This window comes from Mirounga angustirostris, unplaced genomic scaffold, assembly GCF_029215605.1.
Source record: "Mirounga angustirostris isolate CCGP_5_RB_7025 unplaced genomic scaffold, mMirAng1.0.hap1 SCAF_1, whole genome shotgun sequence".
NCBI classification, from domain to species: domain Eukaryota; kingdom Metazoa; phylum Chordata; class Mammalia; order Carnivora; family Phocidae; genus Mirounga; species Mirounga angustirostris.
In genome coordinates this window covers 58090765-58114164 of record NW_026991709.1, presented here as the reverse complement: position 1 = coordinate 58114164, position 23400 = coordinate 58090765, and the positions used below count along the sequence as shown (strand labels likewise).

General features: G+C 38.9%; 2 protein-coding genes across 11 annotated transcripts in view; one reads left to right on the top strand and one right to left on the bottom strand.

The window, feature by feature from the left end:
* GTPBP8 (GTP binding protein 8 (putative)) overlaps window positions 1-23400 on the bottom strand; it is a 139439-nt gene that overhangs the window by 108326 nt on the left and 7713 nt on the right. The window contains exon 6 of one of the 10 annotated variants that reach the window (XM_064590602.1): window positions 5358-5463. The exons of 6 other annotated variants lie outside the window; for them this stretch is intronic. In XM_064590602.1, the coding sequence (XP_064446672.1) occupies window positions 5358-5463 (106 nt within the window). Of the gene's footprint in view, window positions 1-4004; window positions 5464-17757; window positions 18703-19757; window positions 23241-23400 lie in introns of those variants that run through there. 3 more of the 10 variants (XM_064590571.1, XM_045902870.3, XM_045902871.3) reach the window with 3 other exon arrangements.
* Window positions 1813-15542, top strand: NEPRO (nucleolus and neural progenitor protein). The gene is made up of 9 exons (XM_045902867.3): window positions 1813-1997; window positions 3855-4009; window positions 7033-7112; window positions 7498-7629; window positions 8039-8116; window positions 8782-9143; window positions 9290-9351; window positions 12097-12350; window positions 14385-15542. Exons 1-9 carry the CDS (start codon window positions 1895-1897, stop codon window positions 14845-14847), a joined length of 1689 nt encoding a protein of 562 aa, XP_045758823.2. The 5' UTR covers window positions 1813-1894; the 3' UTR covers window positions 14848-15542.

Sequence of the window (23400 nt, the reverse complement as noted above, 5' to 3'; positions counted from 1 at the left end):
ACAATACAGCGAAGTAAATTCTATGAGAGAGTCTATGGTAACTGAATAATGGCTCCCCAAAGATGTCCACATCTTAATCCCCAGAATCTGTGACTACGTTCCCTTAAATTGCAAAATAATTTTTGCAGATGTAATGAAGTCAGAGATTCTGAGATGGGGAGATTATACCAGGTTATTCTGGTGGGCCCAATGTAATCACCAGGGTCCTTCTAAACAGGCAAAAGGATGATAGAAAGAGAGGGAGAGGGAGATTGAAAGATGCTGTTACTGATTTTGAAAATGGAGGATGGACACACGAACCAAGGAATGCAATGTAAGTGGCCTTTAGAAACTGGAAAAAGTAAATGAATTCTCCACTAGAGCCTCCAGAAGCCCTGCCAACTTTAGTCCAGTGGGATCCATTTTGGACTTCTGACCTCCAGAAATACAAGAAGTCTTTTAAGCAACTAAGTTTGTAATAATTTATTATAGCAGCAATAGGAAGCCAATACAGAGGCCAATTCAAGACACTATGGTAGTATATAAAGGGATCTCTGTATCAAGTTTTGGAGTGGGGATGGGATGTTTAGGAAGAACTACCCAGCGGTGATGACACCAGAGCTGAGGGACAGTGTTTCAGAGGGATGATCCAAGTGGAGGAATTAGTATTTGCAAAGAAATGTAGGAAGAGGGCGCCTGGGTGGCTCAGTTGGTCAAGCGACTGCCTTCGGCTCAGGTCATGAGCCCGGAGTCCCGGGATCGAGTCCCACGTCGGGCTCCCTGCTCAGCGGGGAGTCTGCTTCTCCCTCTGACCCTCCCCCCTCTCATGTGCTCTCTCTCTCATTCTCTCTCACAAATAAATAAAATCTTAAAAAAAAAAAAAAAGAAAAAAGAAATGTAGGAAGAGCATGGCCAAGTGTTTCAATAGGGCAAGGTTACTTGTATTAAACAGTCGGAATAATAACAGTATTAATTCTGGTAAGAGTAAATATCTGCTTGTATGCCAGGCACTGTTCTAAAGCACTTTACAACCCTAAGGTAGGGACTATAATTTTCATTTTACCCATAGGATACTAAGGTTTGGAGGGGTTACACAACTTTCCTGAAGTCATAGAGCTAGTAAACGGCAAAGCTAGAATTAGAACTTTGGTGGTCTGTCTCCAAAACCCATGGACTGTCTCTCTAATACATTACGGTGGATGACTTTCTCAACTAAGGTCACGTCAGTGTGGCTGAAGATAAAGAATCTATTAGAAAGTTATTAATGAGGTGAGGATCAGCAGAGCTTGAGATACCGTCACGTCTTAAACACTGATAAAGATGGGGTTGATGGAGAGTCAGAGGGCCTCCAAGTTTCTTTGATGTGATCGCGGTTTTGCTGTTGGTGTAGAGGAAACTTCCTTGACTGTCTTGGACAAAGTAAATCCCCTCTTCTGTGTTTCAAGTGCCACACCTTTCATAAACCTCTATTTAATTTCTTTCGTTCCCCCTAATGTCTGATGCGGAAATGGGGGTGTATGCGTAGCCTCAGTTTTTACATCTGTAAAATGCCTTGGAAGTAATTCCAAATTTCCCTGTGTGGAAGCCTAAACACAATGCAGATTCCTCCCCGCTTTGGCGATTCTGATTGACTAGTACTGGGATGGAACTTCCCCCAGCCCCCAACCCCAACCCCTCCCAAGTGATTCTGATACGCGGCCAGGTTTTGGTGACCAGGGACTGGACGACCATCCTCTCCAGTCCACTATACTTGGTCCACGATTTGGGGAAGGTCCCGCCCCCACCTCCGGGCCCCGCCCCAGTCCCACCCCTTGCCCTCTCCCTCCCCTAGATTTCCTCTCTTCTCCCCTCCCTCGGTCGCTTCATTAGGTCTCGCCCAGCTCCGCCCTTCCCAGCCCCTCCCCGGCCTCCCAAGATGGCTACGGTGCTGCCGGGCCTGGAGCCGTGGAACCGCGTGAGAATCCCGAAGGCGGGGAGCCGCACCGCAGTGACCGTGCAGGACCCCGACTCGGCTCTGGGTGAGTGAGGGGCCCGGGGAACGGCAGACGCTTCCGGAGGAGGTGTCCGGCCGGGCCGGCGCACGTGCGCGGTAGGGGCGGGACTTCCTGAGCCCGCGGGACCCTGGGAAGGGGCGCGGGGCAGGACCGGGCCAGGGCGCCTGGGCTCCCGAGCTTGCCGGGAATCTTGTGGGGACTCTGGCTTGCTTTGGAATCCTCCATTAAACGCACTGTGCCTACCGCACGGCCTGGCTGGAGCGACGAGTGCCCAAGGCTCAGCCCCGCGCCCAGGGGGGCGGAGAGGTGGACGCAGCTAGCGTCGGGGAGAAGTGCTGCCTGGAAACCCTGTGCTCGCTCAGCCAGCCAGCAGCCCCGTTCGCCCTGCCGCGTTTCCTGATCTTTTAGGAAGGCGCTGGGGCACTCTGTACTTATACTGCGGTCTTTCTGGCCTCCAGTGCCTCATCTGTAAAACGGGGTTAGTGCTGCCTACCTATCACGGTTGTTGAGAGCATCTAATGATGTCATGAGGGGAGAGTGCTCTTAAAGTGTTTTATCCGTGGCCCTGCTGTTTTTTGGCAGTAGGGCCCAATAGTTAGGAGCTTGGCTCAGGAGCCAAATTGGGTTTGAATCCTGGCACTTGGCTCTGCTGGAGTTGGGCAGGTTGGGGGGTGTCGTTATTTAACCTTTCTGTGCCTCAGCTCATTTTCAAATGCGGATAAACCTAGTACCTGCCTCATAGGGCTGTTTTGAGGAAGCGGTGCTGTTAGAAAGCATTTGGAACAGTGCCTGATACGATAAATGAACACTCAAGTGATAGTTAATGTGAAATACAGTCTATCTAATCATCCCATCCTCCTCACCATCCACCCAACCAGTGCAATTTACAGATTAATCTTCCTCTTTCTCTATTAAAAACATTTTTTTTTTTTTAAGATTTTATTATTTATTTATTTGACAGAGACACAGCGAGAGAGGGAACACAAGCAGGGGGAGTGGGAGAGGGAAAAGCAGGCCTCCTGCGGAACAGGGAGCCCGATGCAGGGACCTTGGGATCATGACCTGAGCTGAAAGCAGACGCTTAACGACTGAGCCACTCAGGCGCCCCTCTCTATTAAAAAAATCTTTAACAGGATTTCTATCAGGCGTGGAAATTCAGCAACCCCCCATCCTCCAAGCAGTCCATTCTGGCTTCATATAGTTGGGGACAAAATAAAGTTCTCCCTGTTCTGTAGGAATCTGCCTTTGTCTTCTATCCATCTGGGATGCTAGTGCTACCCTTAGTACCACAGAGACACACATTAACTCCATCTTCTACTTCACACTTTTCAGACTAGGAAGGTGTTACTTCGTTCTGAGCGCCCTGTGTTCAGTCAGGCATTCATCAAATGTAACTTCCAGTTGCCACAGTGGTTTCTCTTACCTGAATATATTCTTACCTGAAAGTAGTACCCACATACTGCACCTTTGCTTTTAAGAGTATGAGTTTATCCATTCTGCCTTGCTTATGTACATAACAAAATAGGGGATTTAGAGAAGTCTAGAACATGTACCCCGCCATCAAAGTCCTTAGGTGTAAGTATACACCAAATGACTGCAAAGTATTCATATGAAAGATTATTAAAAATCATAGTAAAATGTGATACAAAGATATTGTTTAACAGATGTTCTCTTAGTGATTTCTGGACTTTATATCCTCGGTCACCATTTTCCATCTTTTCACATACTTAGAATTGTTAATAATGTTCTTATAGTTAAAGCTGATTATATGAATTTGTTCTTAATCCCCTTAGTAAGGAAAGATGTTCCTTCAGGGTATTTTTACATAATAAACTTAATGTAGAAATACATACTAAGTTTTATTAAATATCTCTGGTTTAGACCTTTGTGTTGCAGCTGTAATTAGAGAATGCTGTCTTGTTACACTGTCACTGAAGAGCCAGACCTTAGATGCAGAAACAGATGTGCTATGCGCAGTCCTTTACAGCAATCACAACAGAATGGGCCGCCACAAGCCCCACTTAGCCCTCAAACAGGTAAGGAGGAACATGTGTTTACGACTCAACATGCTTGCTTGATGAAAATGAAATCACACTGCCACTTAGTATTTTGTTATTATGGGAAACTCAGTCAGTTACTTGTGACTTAATAGATCCTCAGTCCACAGTTGCATGTGGGCTTTCATTTTTTTTTCCCCCTGAAAGCATTTCAAAAAGCAATTTATTTAGAAAGGAACTGTGTTTAATTCTTTGCCAGTCTTGCTTCTAGTGGGTAATTTTTATGAAAAGTTTCCATTATATATAATCTATAATTACAGTACTTTTGCCTAGTTCACAGATACAGTGATTTGAGCAAGACGAAGTGTTGGATTAAGAAACAATTTCCTGAGCGTAATCAAAACCCTAAAATCATAAAAAGAACAAAGTTGTGGTTTATATATTGTGGGGCATATAATCTAATCAGTAATATATTTGACTAAATGGCTGTATAACAATTTATGGAAAGTGGTTTCCTGTAATTTTTAGAGTTTAAGACAAAATTGGGCCCTCTAGTTTAGCGATTATTAGGGTTCCTTATAAGCTCATAAATTCATTCACCTTATTAATTCTGCAGGTATTTTTTGTAACTTTCTATGTGCTAGGCACTGTGCGTGGTGTTCGGTATACAGGGGTGAAACACAAATTCTCTAACTTTACAGATTTGTGCCCTCTGGTTAATTTTCTACTCCCATTTCTTAAGGCAGAAAGAATGGAGATTTCTTCATCAAAGAAAGATCTGGGAGCGTGGTCTTTCCCTAAGTTTTCTTTGCTGGGGCAGCTTTTTATCTCCTTAGGAGTCTTTTACTCCAAAACCAAATTTGAATGTATTTCAAGTTGAACATATTAGATTGAACCTATTTTTCCTCCTGGCTTCCAAGCTATGAATAATTATCTAATCAGAAAAATTTGGTGTTCTGTTTTCTCTGCTTCTTCCTTTTACGTAGTTCTCCCATTTAGTCAATTGATCGGTCAAAACTTTCTCTACGTCTAGACCCTTTTAGTTCTGGCTCCATCTTCTTTCTTCGGAACTTGTCAACTTTTAGTTGTCTTGCTATCCTAATTGATCTTTCCTCAACTCCAGTCTTTCCTATATTCTTGCATATCCTATATGCCAAATCCAGGTTAATCATCGTAAAACTCGGCTTTGATATTTTTAATGGTTCTCCACTGTCTCCTGAATAAAGATGAAACCTCTCAGCTTGGCTTACAATATCCTCCATAATATGGCCTTTTCAGTTTTCCTTAGCTCTCTCTCACCTTCATGTATTTTATATTCCAAGCAACCTGAACTCTTCACAATTTCCCCTGCTCACCACGTTCGTTCTCTCACCTGACTTTTGCTTACCTGGTCCTGTACATTTAGAATGCCCAGCCCCTCCATCTCTGCCTGGCAAAGGCCTTCCCATCCTGCAAGTCCCATTTCAAGCTGTCTGGCGGTGATAAACTTCTTCCTAAGGTGTAGCATGAGTGCATATTGTGATAATCTCATTTTAAGTTGCATTTTTTGATAATTAGTGTAGTGGAACTCCTTTTTTTTTATGACTGTGGGCTATTTGGGCTTCCCCTTTGTGCTACTCTTATGGTATTGAGCATGGTCCGCATGTGGCAGTTATTTGTGTAATGTTTTATGTCCCCTGCCGTTCCTTCGAGTAGGGAACATGTTTCATGCTGCTGCCAACTACCATCTCCATTCCTACTACTGCCTTCTGTCTGCTTAACATTTCACTGTTCACACTACTGTCATCTACTTGATTTTTTTCTCCCTTCAAAGAAAGCTCAGTAGTAGAATTAGCCTCCCATCATGTTCCCATACATAAAGCACAGAAAATAGTCTTGATTCCTCTTTCTGTATGACAATACTTTGGGTTATGAAGACTGTTCTTATGTTCCTCCCAAGTGTTTTATCATCTTGGTTTGTCAGTACTTCTCTCCTAGTGTCCAGAATTAAAAACTGAAAAGATAGGAGCTAACCCCAAAGTATTTGAAGACTATTGCTTCCACTGTTCTGAAAACTATGCTGTTATGATAGAATTGATACTTAAATTTTTAGTAGCATGTATCTAGCCTTAGCAAGATATTATCTTTGCCAGTATCAGTGCCCATCCAGATTATTACACCCTTCAAAGTCTAGATGCAGTCCCACGCGTGCCCTTCGTGTGGTATTTCCTGAGGACTACAGAATTCTTACCACATTTTGTATAATGCATAGCTTTTACCTTTTTTTTTTTTAAATAAAATGCTGTTGGGTGCCTACTTAACACTGCAAAGTACTGAGTTACAGTGGTGGATAAAATAGATGAAATATATTGCCCTTGTGGAGCTTCCTTTGTAGTTGAGAGGAGAAGGGCCATTAGTCAATCAATCCATGGAATGTCAGATTGTGATAAGTGCCATGGAGAAAAATAAAGCAGGAAAGGGAGGGGTGCTGAGGGGATTGCAACTTTAAATAGAATATATCTTTTATTTTAGTATTTAAAAATTTTATGTCTTCTTATTTTTACTACTAGATTTTTAGCAACAAGAGAATGGGAAGTGTCATATACTATTTTATTTCCCAGCAATCCTTGCATATAGTAGGTGTTCAGTATACTTTTGTAAAGTGAGTAAACCAATCACTTCCCTCATTTCTGTGGCCATTTACAAACTGCTGAAATTTAGCGCTTAATTAATTTACTATCATGTTTTAATAGTTTCATTATTAGAAAGTGTGTTGCTTCAGAAAAATCTTGAGAATAATCTCATACTTAGTTCAGTGCCCTTTATAGCATCAAGCACATCCTGACATATAGTAAATTCCTAGTTATAACCTGATTTGAGAAATTTGTTTGGCTGGGTTAATTTCAAATCTTTAAGGAGGGGCAATTGCTTTTGAGCTACAGATTACTTTACCCTAAAACAGAGGTATTCACTTGTGTTGAGTGTATTTCCATACTTTGAACTTTTGCATTTCTTTGCTTTCCTGGTCCTATCAGCGGCTATGTCTGTATTATATGAATTTGAGCTGCTCTTCCCCCTTTCAGGTTGAACAATGTTTAAAACGTTTGAAAAACATGGATTTGGAGGGTTCAATTCAACATCTGTCTGAGTTGTTTTCTTCCAAGTAAGTGGTCCAGTTGCTTTGTGATGGGCTGTGTGGTGGGCTGGGACCTCATGGTCTTCAATGTGATCTCCCTTTGGACTTTTCTTTGCCTGGTGTGAGGATATAACCCAACTGAGGAGCTTACAAATTTTGTTTTAATAAGCGGCACCTGGTATTTGTGATAGTCTCTCCTCTGTTGGCTTGTAGGAGGGACTGGTATGACACTGAAATCTGCGTCAAGATAGATTATATTGAAACATTGTCTATCAACTCCAGCGAATTATTATTGAACATAACTACTTCAAATTGGGCTTTCCAGCTCATCTGTGCTTGAAAACTGCTGTGTAAATGCTTTATAAGTAATGAACTTTAAGAAAGAAAATAACATTCTTTTCCATTTTTGAAGTGAAAACCAGCCTGTAACTACCAAAGCATGTGTCATTCCCAGCCAACCGGTGGTTGAGCTGGTGCTCATGAAGATTTTGGGAGCCTGCAAGTTGTTACTTCGCTTCTTGGACTGTTGCTGCAAGACATTTCTGTATCCTTGATCAACTGAAATGCTTTTCTGAATTGGAATTGTTTGGATATATTTAATAGTATTTCTGTTTGAAAGCTAGGAGATTTGTAAAAGTTATAATGTATTCTTAAAATTTTGCTTCTTGGCCTCCTTTTCCTAGGAATTGCCTGATACATCCATTGCCAGAGACTGCCAGTCTCCATCTAGCATGTGTTATCCTAAGGGTACTGACAGAAATTCTTAATCATAGAAGCTAAGTAATGAGAACTCTAGCAGAGTGCGTATTACTTTGTTTCCATGATTGAAATAGAATGTTTTAAAGCTTTAATTTCTTTAAGAAAATTGTTGCCCATCTGTTTCTTTCATAAATGTAACTTGTAAAATCCAAATTACTTTGGCTTTGTTTTCCAACTTTAACTTGATTCTGCAGCTTGACTGTGAAACACCTTGGCTTGCAAGAATTCATTATTTTAAACCTTGTGATGGTCGGGCTGGTGAGCAGGTTATGGTATGTATGTATGTACCTTTGAAATCCTTCATTTCTTTTTCATCTAACTCAGCCTAGGTTTTCATATTTGTTTTCCCGTGGGATGCTGATGGTGCAGGGGTTCCATTTCTTCACTTGATTAGAGTTTACTTGGGGTGGATTGGGAACCTAAGTTGATGGTTAGGTCTTTGATGTCTTAACCTGGGTCTCTCAAGTACTATTTCCAATCATCTTGTTTATTCTGTTTATTCTTAGAGGTAACATTAGAATTACTAACAGCTAACATATTATTCTTTTCTGTAATGAAAATAACTTTAATTTTTGCTGATTATAACAATAATACATGCTTATTTTAAGACATTCCAAAAGAACAGAGAAGATGTGAAGAACCTGAAACTTGCCTAAAATCTCACCATGTAGCTAAAACCTTATACATAAGATATTGACGCATATCCTTGAGACATCTTCCCGTGGAGTACTTTATTTAGTTTTAAGTAACATTTTGTACTTGGATTTTTCTGTTTGGGCTGGACTAATCTAGCTCTTCACAAATATGTGCTAGAGCATTTTTTATCTATAGTGGCAGATAGATAGACGTTTATTTTCAGCTTTGAATCTGTTGTGGTTATTACATAATCTGCAAATTATAATTACAGGCTAATTCATGACCTCCTCTCTTTTTCTAGGGTTCTCTATAAAGGTGTTTTGAAAAGGCTGACTTCTTTATATGAGCCATTGTTCACATTGCTTCAAGAGGTCTCTAGGATTCAACCACTGCCTTACTTCAAAGATTTTACTTTTCCTTCTGATATTGCTGAATTTTTAGGACAGCCCTATTTTGAGGTTTTTAAGAAAAAAGTGCCTACAGCTTTTGCAGCTAAAGGAGTAACTAAATTGTTAAATAAACTGTTTTTAACAAAAGAGCAATCACCAAGGTCTAGCGAAGAAACTGTACTCAGAATTTCCAAAAAAGCTAAACAAATGAGGATCAATACACAGAATAATGTGGATCTTGGACAGCCAATAAAGAATAAGAGAATCTTCAAAGGTAATTTGCTTTTATATAGCAAACTCTTATAATTCCCTTTATTTCTTTTCTAGTAATTTGGCAAGAAATGTCATATACTTAAGAATTCGTTGATTTGAAAATAGTATGCCTAAGTTTTTGTATCTGTGGTCTCTCCATCTCTACAGAAAAGTCATCAGAATTTGATGTGAGAGCTTTCTGCAAACAGCTGAAACACAAAGCTATTCAGGTTTGTCTGGCTTATATCACTATGGCTTACGATTTCTGTTAATTTGTGGAGTAGATGCCATTTACCTAGGGCAGAGATTGTATCTCTGTTTTTATCCCCAGCTCTCAGCATAATGCCACCTTAGTTTTCAGCCTATGCTTCTGAATGAATAGAGGCACTCCCAAGGGACTGAGTGCATCCAATAAATTTGGGTTAGAGAATGCCTTCAAAAACATCTTACTCAGTTTCGCTAGAATTTTAAAGTGTCACTAGGATCCATTGTAGGTGTGGATTTTATTAACAGTATGAGCTTTGGGGGTGCCTGGGTGGCTCAGTCAGTTTAGCGTCAGACTCTTGATTTTGGCTCAGGTCATGATCTCAGGGTCCTGGGATTAAGCCCCGCATAAGCTCTGTGCTCAGTGTGGAATCTGCTTGTCCCTCTCCTTCCCTCTCTGCTCCAGTCCCCGGCTCATGCTCTCTCTCTCTCTCTCTCTCACTCTCTCAAATAAATGCATAAAATCTTAAAAAAAAAAAAAAAGTATGAGCTTTGTAGTCAGAAATGGTTTGAGTCTTGGCTTTAGTTGGTACTAGCTGTGTGACCTTAAGCTTCTTGACCTGCCCACACCTCTGTTTTCTAATATAGTATGCCACCCATAGGGTTATGCAGTTTTCATGCATGTAAAGTCTTTGGCACAGAGTCTGGAGTATGGTAAGCACTTAACTGTGGTTGGATGTTATTAGCTATTCTCATCATTGTTACTGTCATCCTCATCTTTTGTCATGAGGCTTCTCTTTCTTTCCCGGTTAGGCTTCAAGCTTTAACATGATTCCTCTTAGTCAGTGTCTGTAAATTCTGTTCTGGACCTAGCGACAGATAAGTAAAGTACATCAGTGTCACCCACTTTGATGTGGTAATTACTTGACTTCTGTTACCATCTGTCAGATTGTTTTCTCCTGGTTTCCTGCATGGATTACTTCTTCTTTTCTATTTAAGAATTCTTAATTGGGGCGCTTGGGTGGCTCAGATGGTTAAGCATCTGCCTTCAGCTCAGGTCATGATCCCAGGGTCCTGGGATCGAGCCCCACATCGGGCTCCTGGCTCAGTCGGGAGTCTGCTTCTCCCTCTCCCTCTGCCTCTCCCACTGCTCATGCTCTCTCTCTCTTTGTATCTCTGTGTCTCAAATGAATAAATAAAATCTTTAAAAAAAAGAATTCTTAATCATTTCTGATAAGTCAGAGTTCTTTCTTGAATGTTTACAACGATTCTAGCTTGGATTTATATTCCATCCGATTTATGAGTTCTGGAGGGAGGAATCATCATCATCATCATCATCATCATTGTAGTCCTAATAATAGCAAATACATATATTGCATTTACTTTTGAAATGCTTTATGTGTGTTAATTCCTATAATCCTTGCAAAAGCCCTGTGAGGCTGGTGCTATTATTATTGTTTCCATATTTCAGATGAGAAAATCGAGGCCTAGAAAGGACAAGGAACTTGCTTAGGCCACAACACAAGTACAGGGCAGAGCTGGGATTTGAACACGGGCAGTCTGTTTTCACAGTCTCTGTTCTTTACCATTATATCAGTTCCCCAAATTGTTCTGTCAACTCTTTCTCAAGAACTATGGCTCTCTGACCCTTGAAAGTTCTGCAGTCCATCCAGCTGTTTTTGGGTGAGCTGGTTTTAAAGCTGGTTGGTTGGTCAGCAGCCCTTGTTCATGACTAATCACTACCACAGTTTTAGCAATTAGCACTAACATGCTCAGCTTGCTTCTAAGGTAAAATTTCTTTTATCGATCACCAATGCAAAGTATTGATAGGTCTCTACTTTTATATTTTCTACTACTTTTTAATGTTTTTCTTGAAAGTGAGAAATTTGGAAGAAGTTTTGAATGAAGGATGAAAGCAGACCTAGTAAGTGGCATATTTTCGTAAACACTGAAAGCTGCTACAATTCACACTTTACTTGACATAGAAGGATGGGGTTAAAGAGACAAAGGTGCCACATCAAAAGATGGTTGAATTGGAAGTGTTGTTCAGTTAAGCATTTTTAACATACATTCAGCATCATCCCTGTCTTCATGTGTTTTCAGTAACATTTATGACCCATCATTGAGGAGGGTAACTCAGGGTATGGAAATAAGTGAAAAACAAATTTGTGGTAGTCTAGTAGTATCAAGGAAAAGGGCTCTTCAGTCATTTTTTTTCCCCTACCAGATAGACTTTGACCAATATTTATTCATGTAGAGTTTCATTCTTATGTATAGATTAAATAGATATCTGTTAGAATATTTATGTTTCCCATCTGAATTCAGTTATAGATGGGATCTGTTGTTGCATAGAGGGAGAAAAAAATCTTGTGTTAGGAGCGGTGGGTAAAAAATTAAGTTGTTTTTTTTTTAAATTTAAATTCAGTTAGCCAACATTAGTTTCAGATGTAGAGTTCAGTAATTCATCAGTTGCGTATAACACCCAGCGCTCATCACATCATGTGCCCTCCTTAATGCCCACCCCTCTCCCCTCCAGCAACCCTGTTTGTTTCCTATAGTTAAGAGTCTCTCATGGTTTGTCTCCCTCTCTGATGGCTTCCCATTAAGTTTTTTAAGATAAAGGAAAGCACAGTGAGCTTTAAAAAACTTTTATTTCTTTTAAAAAGACATTTTCTAATTTTCATAGTCAGTGAGTCAACTTTTCTCTGTTGTTATATATTTATACATCAGTACCAAATCCAATATATTTTTCTCACATTTCCATGTTTCAGGAGACCAACTTTAAATGTTCTCAGTCCAAACTAAAGGCAACCAAACGTTCTTCTCAGAAAGCAACAGGAACTCCCTGTGCCAAAAGTTTTGTGCAAAGATTTCGAGAGGCTGAGAGTTTCATTCAACTTTCTGAAGAAATCCAAACAGCAATTTTGTGGTGCAGGAGCAAAAAACTCAAGGCGCAGGCCTCCTTTCTGGGTAACAAACTTCTTAAAAGTAACCGGCTTAAACATGTGGAAGCTCAAGGCTACAGGTAGGTATATAATAAGAATTATATTCCTTTACTTTTTCTGTTGTATAGGGCAAAAGTATATATATTCAAGTCAGCTTTTTTAAAAATGGGATTGCCAGTAGCCCTAGGGGGGCTAAAAGAAGGATCTATTCAAACTGCAATTTTGTTTGCCTTTGTTGGGCACAGCTGTATCATTGGGAAGAAGAAAGTTAACTTGGTTAATTGGATTTATTCATTTATGTTCTTCACCATTCCATTTGTTCATTCAGAAAGCCTTAGGAGTGTCTGTGGTATGCTAAGCCTGGGGATACATTGTGTAAGACTTAATCCTCATGGAGCACTAACTCTTCACTCTTGCTCTAGTAGGAGAGACAGCCAGTCTGCCCACAGCTTCAGGGCAGCAGAATGAGGATGTGAGAGCAGAAGGGTCTGCCTCTTACAAGGACACACACCAGACTCTGGGCTTAGGGTCAAGTAATGTTCGTTCATGGGTGCCAGACTCCCCATGTATTGATTTCTTCCTTTTCCTCTGATTCTTAGATTCACAGAACTGCTTAAGGATGGTTTTCTTTGATTGTGAGCTAGTATTACTTGAAGCATTACAATGAAGTTAGACACTTCAGGGTTTTATATTTTTATTGAGAAACTAATAGATGCCCATGGTAACAATTTTAGACACAAATGGCTGTAAAGATCAACAAAAACAAGTTTGGATTAAGAGTTGTGGGAGAAGTTGTTAAGTATTCCTAAGGAATGAATTGTTGGAAGGGTTTCTACATTAGGGTCCTTTAAAGACCTGTAGCCATCTAAAAAGGATCTATTCTAGGATGGGAACTCAGCCCAAGATGGAAAAGGGGTAGATGAGACAGAGATGACAATAATTAAGAGTTAGTGAGAAGGGTAACAAAGTGGTATTTGGTTAAACCATTATTCCCTTCCCCACAAAAATAACTGTTCTTTCGTACTGCCCTGTTTTGCTGTTTCAATATGTTATACTTACAGTACATTTTAAATTTGCTTATTGTCCATGATAACTCTATGAGGTAGGCAGTATTATTCCCATTTTGTAGCTGAGGACATAGGGGATTTTGCTCAGATTGTTACAGCTGGAGATCCAGAATTCAATTCAGATCCTCTGATTCTTCTGTTTTCATTTTTTTCTATTTCCATTTCAATTAGGAGGTACACTTACCCTCTCCCCACTTAAAAATCACCACTTAGAGTTAAGACAAGAAAAGGGTTTGGAAACTGATCTTGAATTACTACATTATAAAGGGGTTTCCTCAAAGTTGTGTATTTATTTAAAAAGGAAAAGGGGAGAGTGAGGGGGTAGAAGTTACGGGTCCATGCTAATCTTTTGAAATCTATCACAAACAGTGAGGCAGTTAGCAAGGTACTGATGTACCTTGTCGCAGTATACCTTATTCAGAAGCAAAACACCTAAAATGATCAGCTATTTGAGTTCTGAATTCCCACACTTGAGGAAGATGTAAGAATCACGATTAGGGCAGCCCAAGGTGTCAGGTGGTCTATGCCAGAAGCTCTATCTTCTCATTCTTAGATAAACTCCCTCCCTCACCTTGATTCCTTTTCCTTTGTTCACTCCCTGATACAACATGAAGTTGTTTATCCAGATATGGATTAATGCATCCAGGCAGATGGTTCTCTTTGTGATATATCCTTTCCCCAGTCCACTCCTATTACACTATGGACAGTTTAGCGGTTATCAGGGAGAGGCTCTGACACTAAAGTGTGCAGGTATCTCACCATTCAGCTACCTTGCCAGGCAGTTGTAGGAGGTACTTTACTTTGGGAACATAAGGGGGACATACTTGGCTACAGTCTGAATCAGAGGGAAGCTCTGCTCTGAAAACACAGATTTGGGTTGAAGCTCCTATTTTCATATTTCTTGTGATAATTCTGGGGTTGTACGCAGGCATAGGGCTTGTAAATACATTGTCTTTTCTTTTGGGAGTTGGTAAAAAGGAGACAAAAGTTTTTGAAAATGTCTTTGTGTCTTAATCCCAGATTTTTCCTTTCTCTTGTCCTTTAAAGTTTGCCAAAGAAACTAGAATGCATAAAAACATCTATTTGCAACTGCCTTCTTCGTGGCTCAGGAATCAAAACTTCAAAGCATCATGTGAGCCGAAGAAGATCTCAGAATAGATTTTTACTGGAACAGAGGAAACTACAGAGAAAGTTGCAGTTGACTCTCTCAGAGGCCATTCAGCCATCCCCTCAAGGGACTCAGAATGCTACAGATAGTAGTAAATGGAGACTCTCGCACTGTACAGTTCATAAAACTGATCTCTACCCTAACAGTAATCAACTCTTGAGTAGCAGAGTTTCAAATCCTGTTATAAAAACTAAAGAGAAACAAATTCATGAAAACCTTATAGGAAGCAATGAAAATGAAACTGATTCATGGACAGTGATGCAGATGAACAAACATAATACATCAGGAACCATTAAGGAGACAGATGACATTGATGATATTTTTGCTCTAATGGGACTTTAGATGTTCATTTGTGAGACATTTAAGTGCTTAACAAACTGGTCCAGTGTCCTGCTGTTTTACACGGAACTGCTGAAAAAAAATTTGGAAAGACTTGGAAGTACGACTTGGACTCAGAGATGAGCTACCTTAGTGTAACGTTGTACGGCAGTTCATTTCAGTTCAATAAACATTTATAGTAGCTCTGTGTCATTTAACTGACAAGTATTTGAATATTAAATAGTCAAATTTTGAGTTGGACTTTGTACCAGGGGTTAAGATGAAAAAAATCTACCATATCCTATCCTTGAAAAGCAGATATAATTCCTTGATTAAAGCTGTAAAACAGCTGTCCCTGAAAAACAGAGTAATTTTATGATTTACCAGGGAATTAAGAACTGAGTAATTAGGTTTATAAAAGCCCACTCTGTGCCTTAGGGTATATGGGGAGTCAGGTGGGGTGAGAAGTATCAAGGAGTGCTTAAAAGGTCACTTTGGTCTTAACTGGCTTCATTGTAGATAAGCCCATCTCTGAAAACCAAGACTTGTAGCTTCTGATGGTTGTACTGTCTTGATTATAAATTAGAATTGATCATCACAAGGGTCTAAAAAATTTTGCCACTGTGTTCTCAGGGGCTGGTCACTACCATATTTCACTTCATTTGTTTACCTTATCTCACAGGAGGGCATATTAAAATGCTTTTGGAGTTCTCCAAAAATTTTTGGGTTTTTCTCTGGTTTACTTATTTGGGTGCTAGTGACTGATTCCAAATAAACTTTTTTTCCAAAAAGGATGTAAGGTGACATGTGGTTATACATGATATACAACCAGGATGACAAAGTAGAAGTAGATAAGAAAGTTAAATAAAAAAATAAAGCTTGGTTGACATAACATAGACCCAGGAGTGAGGCCACACAAATCTATAATTTAATGCTGATGCTGTCATCTGGTATTTTTATATTGTTTGTACCATTGCTCAGAGGGTGGATCTTACATATTTTCAAATATTCTAGTTTACTAGAATTAGGTCAGTAAGCTTCTATTTGTTAAGAAGGTTGTAGCCTTAAGTTTTACGTTATATGTAGATTTATAGAAAAATAAAACAGGGCGCCTGGGTGGCTCAGTTGGTTAAACGACTGCCTTCGGCTCAGGTCATGATCCTGGAGTCCCAGGATCGAGTCCCACATCGGGCTCCCACCGCTCAGCGGGGAGCCTGCTTCTCCCTCTGACCCTACCCCCTCTCATGCTCTCTGTCTCTCATTCTCTCTCTCTCAAATAAAAAAAACAAACAAAAAAAACCTTAAAATAAATAAATAAATAAATAAAAAATAAAACAGTGCCCCAGTATATATCGCACCCTTGTTTTCCTTGGCCATCCTTATTCTATTTCCGTTCCATTCTTTATCTGGCCTTGTTCTTTCTGAGATAATGACCTGAGCTGAAATCAAGAGTTGCATGATTTTCCCACTTACCTATACTGGTGGTTCTCATACCTTAGGCTGTTTTGAGAATCACTTGGTGGGTTGTTTAAAAATGCAGATTACCTTCTGAAGAGACTGATTAACACAGCCAGGGCATGGGAACAGAAGCCTGCATGACCTCATGACCCTGAGGTCAAAACCCAAGCTGAGATCAAGAGTCAGATGCCCAACTGCCTGAGCTACCCAGGTGCCTAGAAGCCTGCATTTTTTAACAAGGAGCTTAGGTGATTCTGATGCAAGTAGTCTGCAAAGCAGAGAGAAACACTGTTTTAGCTTCCTTCTTTCTGAAGCCTTGCTAAACATCCTGGTTTACTTCAAAGTTCTTAATAAATTGCCTGGGTGGCTCAGTTGGTTAAGCATGCAACTCTTGATTTCAGCTCAGGTCATTATCTCAGGGTTGTGAGATGGAGCCCACGGTGGGCTCCGAGCTGAATGTGGAAGTTGCTTAAGGTTCTCTTTTTTCCCCTCTCCCTCTGTCCCCCCGTCCCCCCCCCTCCCCGGCCAAAAAAGAAAAAAAAAAACTACTGTTAGTGTCATCATAGTGAATACCAAGTTTACTGCTCTGGTAGCATTAAAACACTCAGGTTATTCATAAGAGCACTGTGGTGAGACCTCCCATACCAAATCCTCTTGGCCTTAGTTCAGCCACTCCTGTGGCAACCAGTTTCCAGTAGGAGTGGACAACTGCACTTTGCCTCCTGTTCCAGAGACCTCTTTCTTCCTGCTCCTTCTGACAAGTTGCAGGAACTGCTTGGCACTTAGGCATGCACAAGCTGGAAGAAGTGTGGAGCCACCTTCTCCCTACTTCAAAGACAACTCAGAGGCACATTTCCTAAGGCTCCCCAGAAGGTCCCTCAAGATCAAGACTAGTACCTATGTGATGTCCAACTCCTGCATCCTTGATTGACTTCCTTTCTTCTGTTTCCTTTCTCCATCACTCCCGTACCCTGGGATCACTTCCCAAATAAATGACTGCATGCAAACTTCTGTTTTGGGCTCTGCTCTTAGAAGAACCATGGCTAAGACAGGCAGTAAAGTAACACTGGCAAGCAAAATGATGACTTCTAAGATTAGTCTATTGTAACCATATATTTTACTTTGTGAATGCCTACATAAAGTTTTTTGTTTCTTTTTAAAAACACTGCTGGTTAGAATAGACCAGGGCTATCAACTATAAAGCTGGAAACATAATCATAATAGAATTCCCTAAAAAAGCCACAAACTTGTTTTACAGCCTTAAATTTTTATCCAGGGCTACTGCTATAATTTTTTAGTATTCAGCCTCACTTTGAAAAGCTAAGCCACTTACATGTATACGTCAGTAGCATCTTCATAAAAATCTTTTCTGTTAACTTTAGCTCAAAGTAAGGCTTTATCTTTCCATTCTGAATCTTACTGTACAATTCTAAACTGGTCCATCAACTTTTTTCTCCTGCTTTTTGCAAATATCAGTGTTCTCACTTAAAACTAGTTCTTGGTTTTTGTCTTTCACTAGAGAAAATGTTACCACCTCTATGACAAGAGGTTTTCTGTGATAAGTCTGAATTTTGCTGTATTCTTGGTTGGTTTCACTTCACAATAGAGTATTCAGATATCTTTTACACATACAATACTATTTTAACTTCTATAAGCTTTGTGAGTTATAAATGAAGGGCAGAGAAATCAAGTAATTTGCCCAAGACCCAATATAATAAATATTAGAACTGGAACTTAAATTCTGGTCTTCTGATTCTGAATCCTGTGTTCATTTGAAGGTGAATGATCCCAGTCTGAAATGACTGATGTTTCCAGTATGGACTGACTGAACTTTTATCAAGAATATTTTTTTTTTATATTCAAATAAGGACTCAGAAAAAAAGATAAATTACAGGCATAGAGAGAAGCATTTATCTTCCATCTACCTATAAATGCTTAACAGAAAAGTAGCCCCTTTTTTACCTAGCCCATTTTAATACTTAAATATACATAATAGACGTTGTCTTTAAAAGACAAAAGCCCAATAAAAACAGGGCGAATCCTTCTCTACATAGTAGTAAATAGGTTTTCACATAATGGACTTATATATGCTCTTGTTTGTCAATATGTTAAAATAGAAACACTGTTAAAATAGGAACAGTATCTGTTCTAATGAACTGCACAATTTATTTATAAACTTTTTTTTCCCCACCACAAATTCATTCTTGCTTTGGGAAGATGCAGGTTTTAAAGATGAAATTATGCTTCTGCAAATTATAGATACACGACATTTAAAACAATGTTGAAATTCTATATGTTCAACTCCAGTTGGCAAAAAGAATTTTGAATCTTCAGCTAAACTAGAGGCCATCAGTCTTAAGATTTCCTGTTATATTTGCTATAAAGCATCTCAACAGATGGATTCCAGAATAGGTCACAGAACTGTGAGAAGAAAAGAAAAATTTTCTTATTTCAGATATAGTAATATATTTGAATTCATCTAACTTAAAAACTGCTTAAAAACTCTTGAGTTCCACGTATGAAACCGAATGTCTTAATTTGTTCTACCTTTCCTCTCTTCCACCAGCCTCTTGTATTCGAAATCTGATGATCCACGTTATCTGATCAATTTCCTTCCGGATCCTAAAAATTTCACCGTATCTACAACTTTGCCTTTTATTAACCAGACTAAGTTTTTTTTTTTTAAATTGAGGTATAATTGACACGTAACATTAGCTTCAGTTGTACAACATAATGATTAGATACTTGTATATATCGTAAAATGATAGCAGTAAAGTCTAGTTAACATCTGTCATCAAGCATAATTATAATTTTTCCTTTTCTTGTGATGAGGAATTTTAAGATCTGCTCTCAGCAACTTTCAAATATGCAATACAGTATAATTGTCACCATGCTATATATCTCAATGACTTGATTATTTTATAACTGGAAGTTTGTACCTTTTGATCCCCATCACCCATATCTCCTATCCCCCAACCTCCACCTCTAACAACCACCAATCTCTGTATCTATGATTTTGCTTTTTTGTTGTTTCTCAAATTCCACATATAAGTGAGATCATATGGTATTTGTCTTTTCTGCCTGACTTATTTCATTTAGTATAACCCCCTCAAAATCCACCCATGTTGTCACAAATGGCAAGATTTCATTCTTTCTTATGGCTGAATTGTATTCCATTGTATATATATCCACACTTTCTTTGTCCATGCATCTACCAATGGACAGTTAGGCTGTTTCCATATTTTGGCTATTGTAAATAATGCTGCAGTGAATGTGGGGGTGCAGGTATCTTTTTTAAATTAGTGTTTTTGTTTTCTTCAGATAAATACCTATAAGCGGTATTTTGGGATCATATGGTAGTTCTATTTTTAATTTTTTGAAGAACCTCATACTATTTTCCATAGAGTCTGCACTAATTTCATTCCCAACCGTGTACATGGGTTCCCTTTTCTCCACATTCTCACCAATGCTTGTTATTTCTTCTTTTTTTTTTTTTTTTTTTTTTTGCCTTTTTGATAATAGCCATTCCAATAGGTGTGAGGTGGTATCTCATTGTGGTGGTTTTGATTTGCATTTCCCTGATGGTTAGTGATGCTAAGCATCTTTTCATGTTTTCATCTTTTCCTGTTGGCCATGTGTGTGCACTCTTCGGAAAAATGTCTATTCAGATCCTCTGCCCATTTTTTAATCAGATTTTTTTTTTTTTTTTTTGCTATTGAGTTGTAGGAGTTATGTATTTCAGATATTAGCCCCTATCAGATACATGATTTGCAAATACTTTCTTTCATTCAGGAAGTTGCCTATTCATCTTGTGGATGGTTTCCTTTGCTGTGCAGAAGCTTTTTTTATAGTTCACTGTAGTCCCTCGTGTTTATTTTTGCTATTGTTGCCTTTGCTTTTGGTGTCGAATCCAAAAAATCATTGCCAAGTCTGATGTTAAGGGCCTATGTTTTCTTCTAGGAGTTTTATGGCTTCAGGCCTTACATTCAAGTCCTTAATCCATTTTGAGTTAATTTTTATGTATAATGTAAGACAGTAATCTAAGTTTCATTCTTTTGCACGTAGCTCTCCTGTTTTGCCAACACCAGATATTGAAGACACTGCCCTCCTCTCATTGTATATTCTTGGCTTCTTTGTCATAGTGACCATATATGTGTGGGATTATTTCTGGCCTCTCTATTCTGTTCCATTGATCTATGTGTCTTTTTTTATGCCAGTACCATACCTTTTTGATTACTGTAACTTTACAATATAGTTTGAAATCAGGGACCATGATACCTTCAGCTTCGTTCTTTCTCAAGATTGCTTTGGCTCTTTGTGGTCTTTGGTAGTTCCATACAAATTTTAAGATTGTTCTATTTCTGTGAAAAATGCTATTGGAATATCTTCTATTTTTGCCTTTTATTTCCTAGACTAAAAGTTTTGATTTCTTTAGTTTATTCTTCTTGTGACAAAGATTCAACAACCTTGATAATTTAGACCTTTTTTTGTCATTTTAAAAAATCATCATCACCATTATTGTGTCTATTACTGTCTACTCATCTTACTATATCCATCCATATGCATCCATCCATTTGTCAGCTGGAAGTGACCACATGGGTTCTCAGGCTACATGGACTTTTATGAATACACTATGATTTTTATGGATACAAGAATTGTATATACCTGCATATAAAACAGGTAAAATATTTTCAGCTGTACCCCTAATTCCCTTCTTGATAAAATACAGCATTTTAGACTTTTTGACTAAAGCTGCTTGCTTGAGAACAGCCCATAATGATTTCTGGGTTATAAGTGAAGTTATATAGTTTAAAGAAGAAATACAAGTTGGACTGTCCACACATTAATTATGGCATCTTGAACTCATTTGCAACATTTCTGTCAATGTTGTAATGTGATTTTCTTTGTCCTTAGAGTCCATTGTCTTTGCTTGGAATTCCACTATATAAAAAGCAATTATACTGTACCTACTTACATATTTCTCCCATGAGTTATACAGACAGACTGATCCCAACATCAATTTTTAGGGGCTCTTCACCATTTACACATCTCTACTCAGCTCGGGCAGAGTTCTGACATGAAGTTCAGCACTTAACTTTTGCCAAAGCCTTAAAGGCCAAAGCTTGCTGGCCTATACTTCCACCTTTCTCCTATAAGGATTATAGGAAGAGAAGGAAATAAAACCTGACTTATTTTATCATAATTATTTCATGAATAGGCCGAACTTCTTTCTGGAGGGATGGACTAGGACTTGGTCATGCACATAAAGCCAAGGAATGTATATAACTCTACTTTCTGAATTGGGTTTTGAGAGCTACAAAGTCCAGTCTGCCAAATTCCTGTATGTGGTCACTATATACAATGAATGTTGAAGTTCTTGAAAGTCACCAGGCTCCTGCATCTCAAGTCTTAGACTTGAATGGCTTCTGCAGTGCCTTGGTCACTTACGGCAAGTACAATGGCAGCAGTGATTCCAGGGTCATACAGCAGAGAATGCTGACATATCTAAAGAAGTGAGTATCTTTAAAAAATACTGAGAATCTGATATTCTGGGTTGTTGGCCTAACCCTGCTACTTACTGACTTGGCAAGAAAGGAAGCTAACATTGATGATGTGTCTGTGTGTACATCCATTTTATTTGATCATTCTAACAATCACATTTTTACTAGTGAGAAAACAGACTCAGAAAATGAAATAAGTTGCTTTGAAATCTATAGCCAAGAAGTAGAAGAACCATGCAAAATCAAGGCTGTCTGACCCCAAAGCCCATGCTCTTTCTATTTAAACCAATACCTCTCTGCAACTTATTTCATTTCCTTGACCTATAACCGTAGCTGGAAATAGGGATGTTTACTGTGAGGACCAGGTAAGTATTATGAATGATGTAACCTTCCCCAAGACCATCTGTTTTCAGATAGCTCTAGTTGTTCTCAATGTCGAGCCACCGTCTAACCTGATTGGTCTGATGGCATGTAGTTCAAAGCTATGTGGAACTACTGCTAGATCATTCCCTTGTTTGGAACACTATAATTCTATTAATGTAGGTCAAGAAAACATTGTCAGTTTTTCCCCAGCCCCATTAAACTGTTAATTCAAATTCAGCTTATAGTCAACTAAAGATTAATTTTTTTCCCCAATAAATGCTGCTGTTAAGCCACAGTCATCTGTCCATCTTATGTTTGTGCTGCATTTTTAGTGACGGTCTCACTTCCTTCTTATTAAACAGTTAAAAGAAACAGCTATTCTTCCATGACAATGCTCAGGGCTCTAAGAAGTAGGATTTCATTCCTGCCCCTAGGAGTCTCCATTATACAGATGGGACACAGACAAATGAACAGGATAAATACTTGAATGAAAGTCAAGGGAGAAGAGCATTTTGTAGGAATGACTGAATGAAGGATTCTGACAGGCACGTTCATAATTACAAACAATTTAAATGTGATCTGGATTGGTAGGACCTTGAATGACTGATTAGGGGACAGTTTCATATACAACTGTTACTTGGTTTAATTATTTCTCATAGCAAATACCATATTGCTTTCCTCAAAGAAGTTAGAGTAAGAAAATCCTATGGGAATGGCACTATATCTCTGCTCCAGTACAACGTACTTACCATATCCAAGGTATAAGCTAAAAGTATAGACTCATGTTTCATCACTAAACTCTATCAAATATCTCAAAATTGCCAGCTCTAGAAATAACCATTCTGTCTCTACCAATGCTTAATTCTAACTTATAAGAAGCATTTCTTTATATTTGGTCTCTTTAAAGAAAAATTTTTATCCCTCACAGCCTGCATGGCTTTCTACTATAGAGATAATTTGTTTTTCTTTGAAATTGAGAAAAGCATGGTAGTATCTTTATTGTGGCTGTTATTTAGCTGATTTTAAAAAGTAAAAGTTTTCACTTCTGCTGAGATCTAGGATTGAGCTAGGCTGCAGGGAAGATCCAGCAGGAGCCTGCAGAAGGAGGACAAAATAGAAGGAAGAAAAAAATAAAAGTGCTGATGGGTTGTACCAATAAATCATGGTTAAGTGCATAGTCTTCCAAACTCCTCTTATTTTAAGTGATACCTCAATTTAAGAAACACTATATAATATTAAAGGATGTTAGTACATA

Coding starts and splice junctions, on each gene's coding strand:
- NEPRO (XM_045902867.3), top strand. CDS start 1,895: ATGGCTACGGTGCTGCCGGGCCTGGAGCCGTGGAACCGCGTGAGAATC. Junction 1,998..3,854: donor GGACCCCGACTCGGCTCTGG/GTGAGTGAGGGG, acceptor TCTCTGGTTTAG/ACCTTTGTGTTGCAGCTGTA. Junction 9,144..9,289: donor GAATAAGAGAATCTTCAAAG/GTAATTTGCTTT, acceptor CCATCTCTACAG/AAAAGTCATCAGAATTTGAT.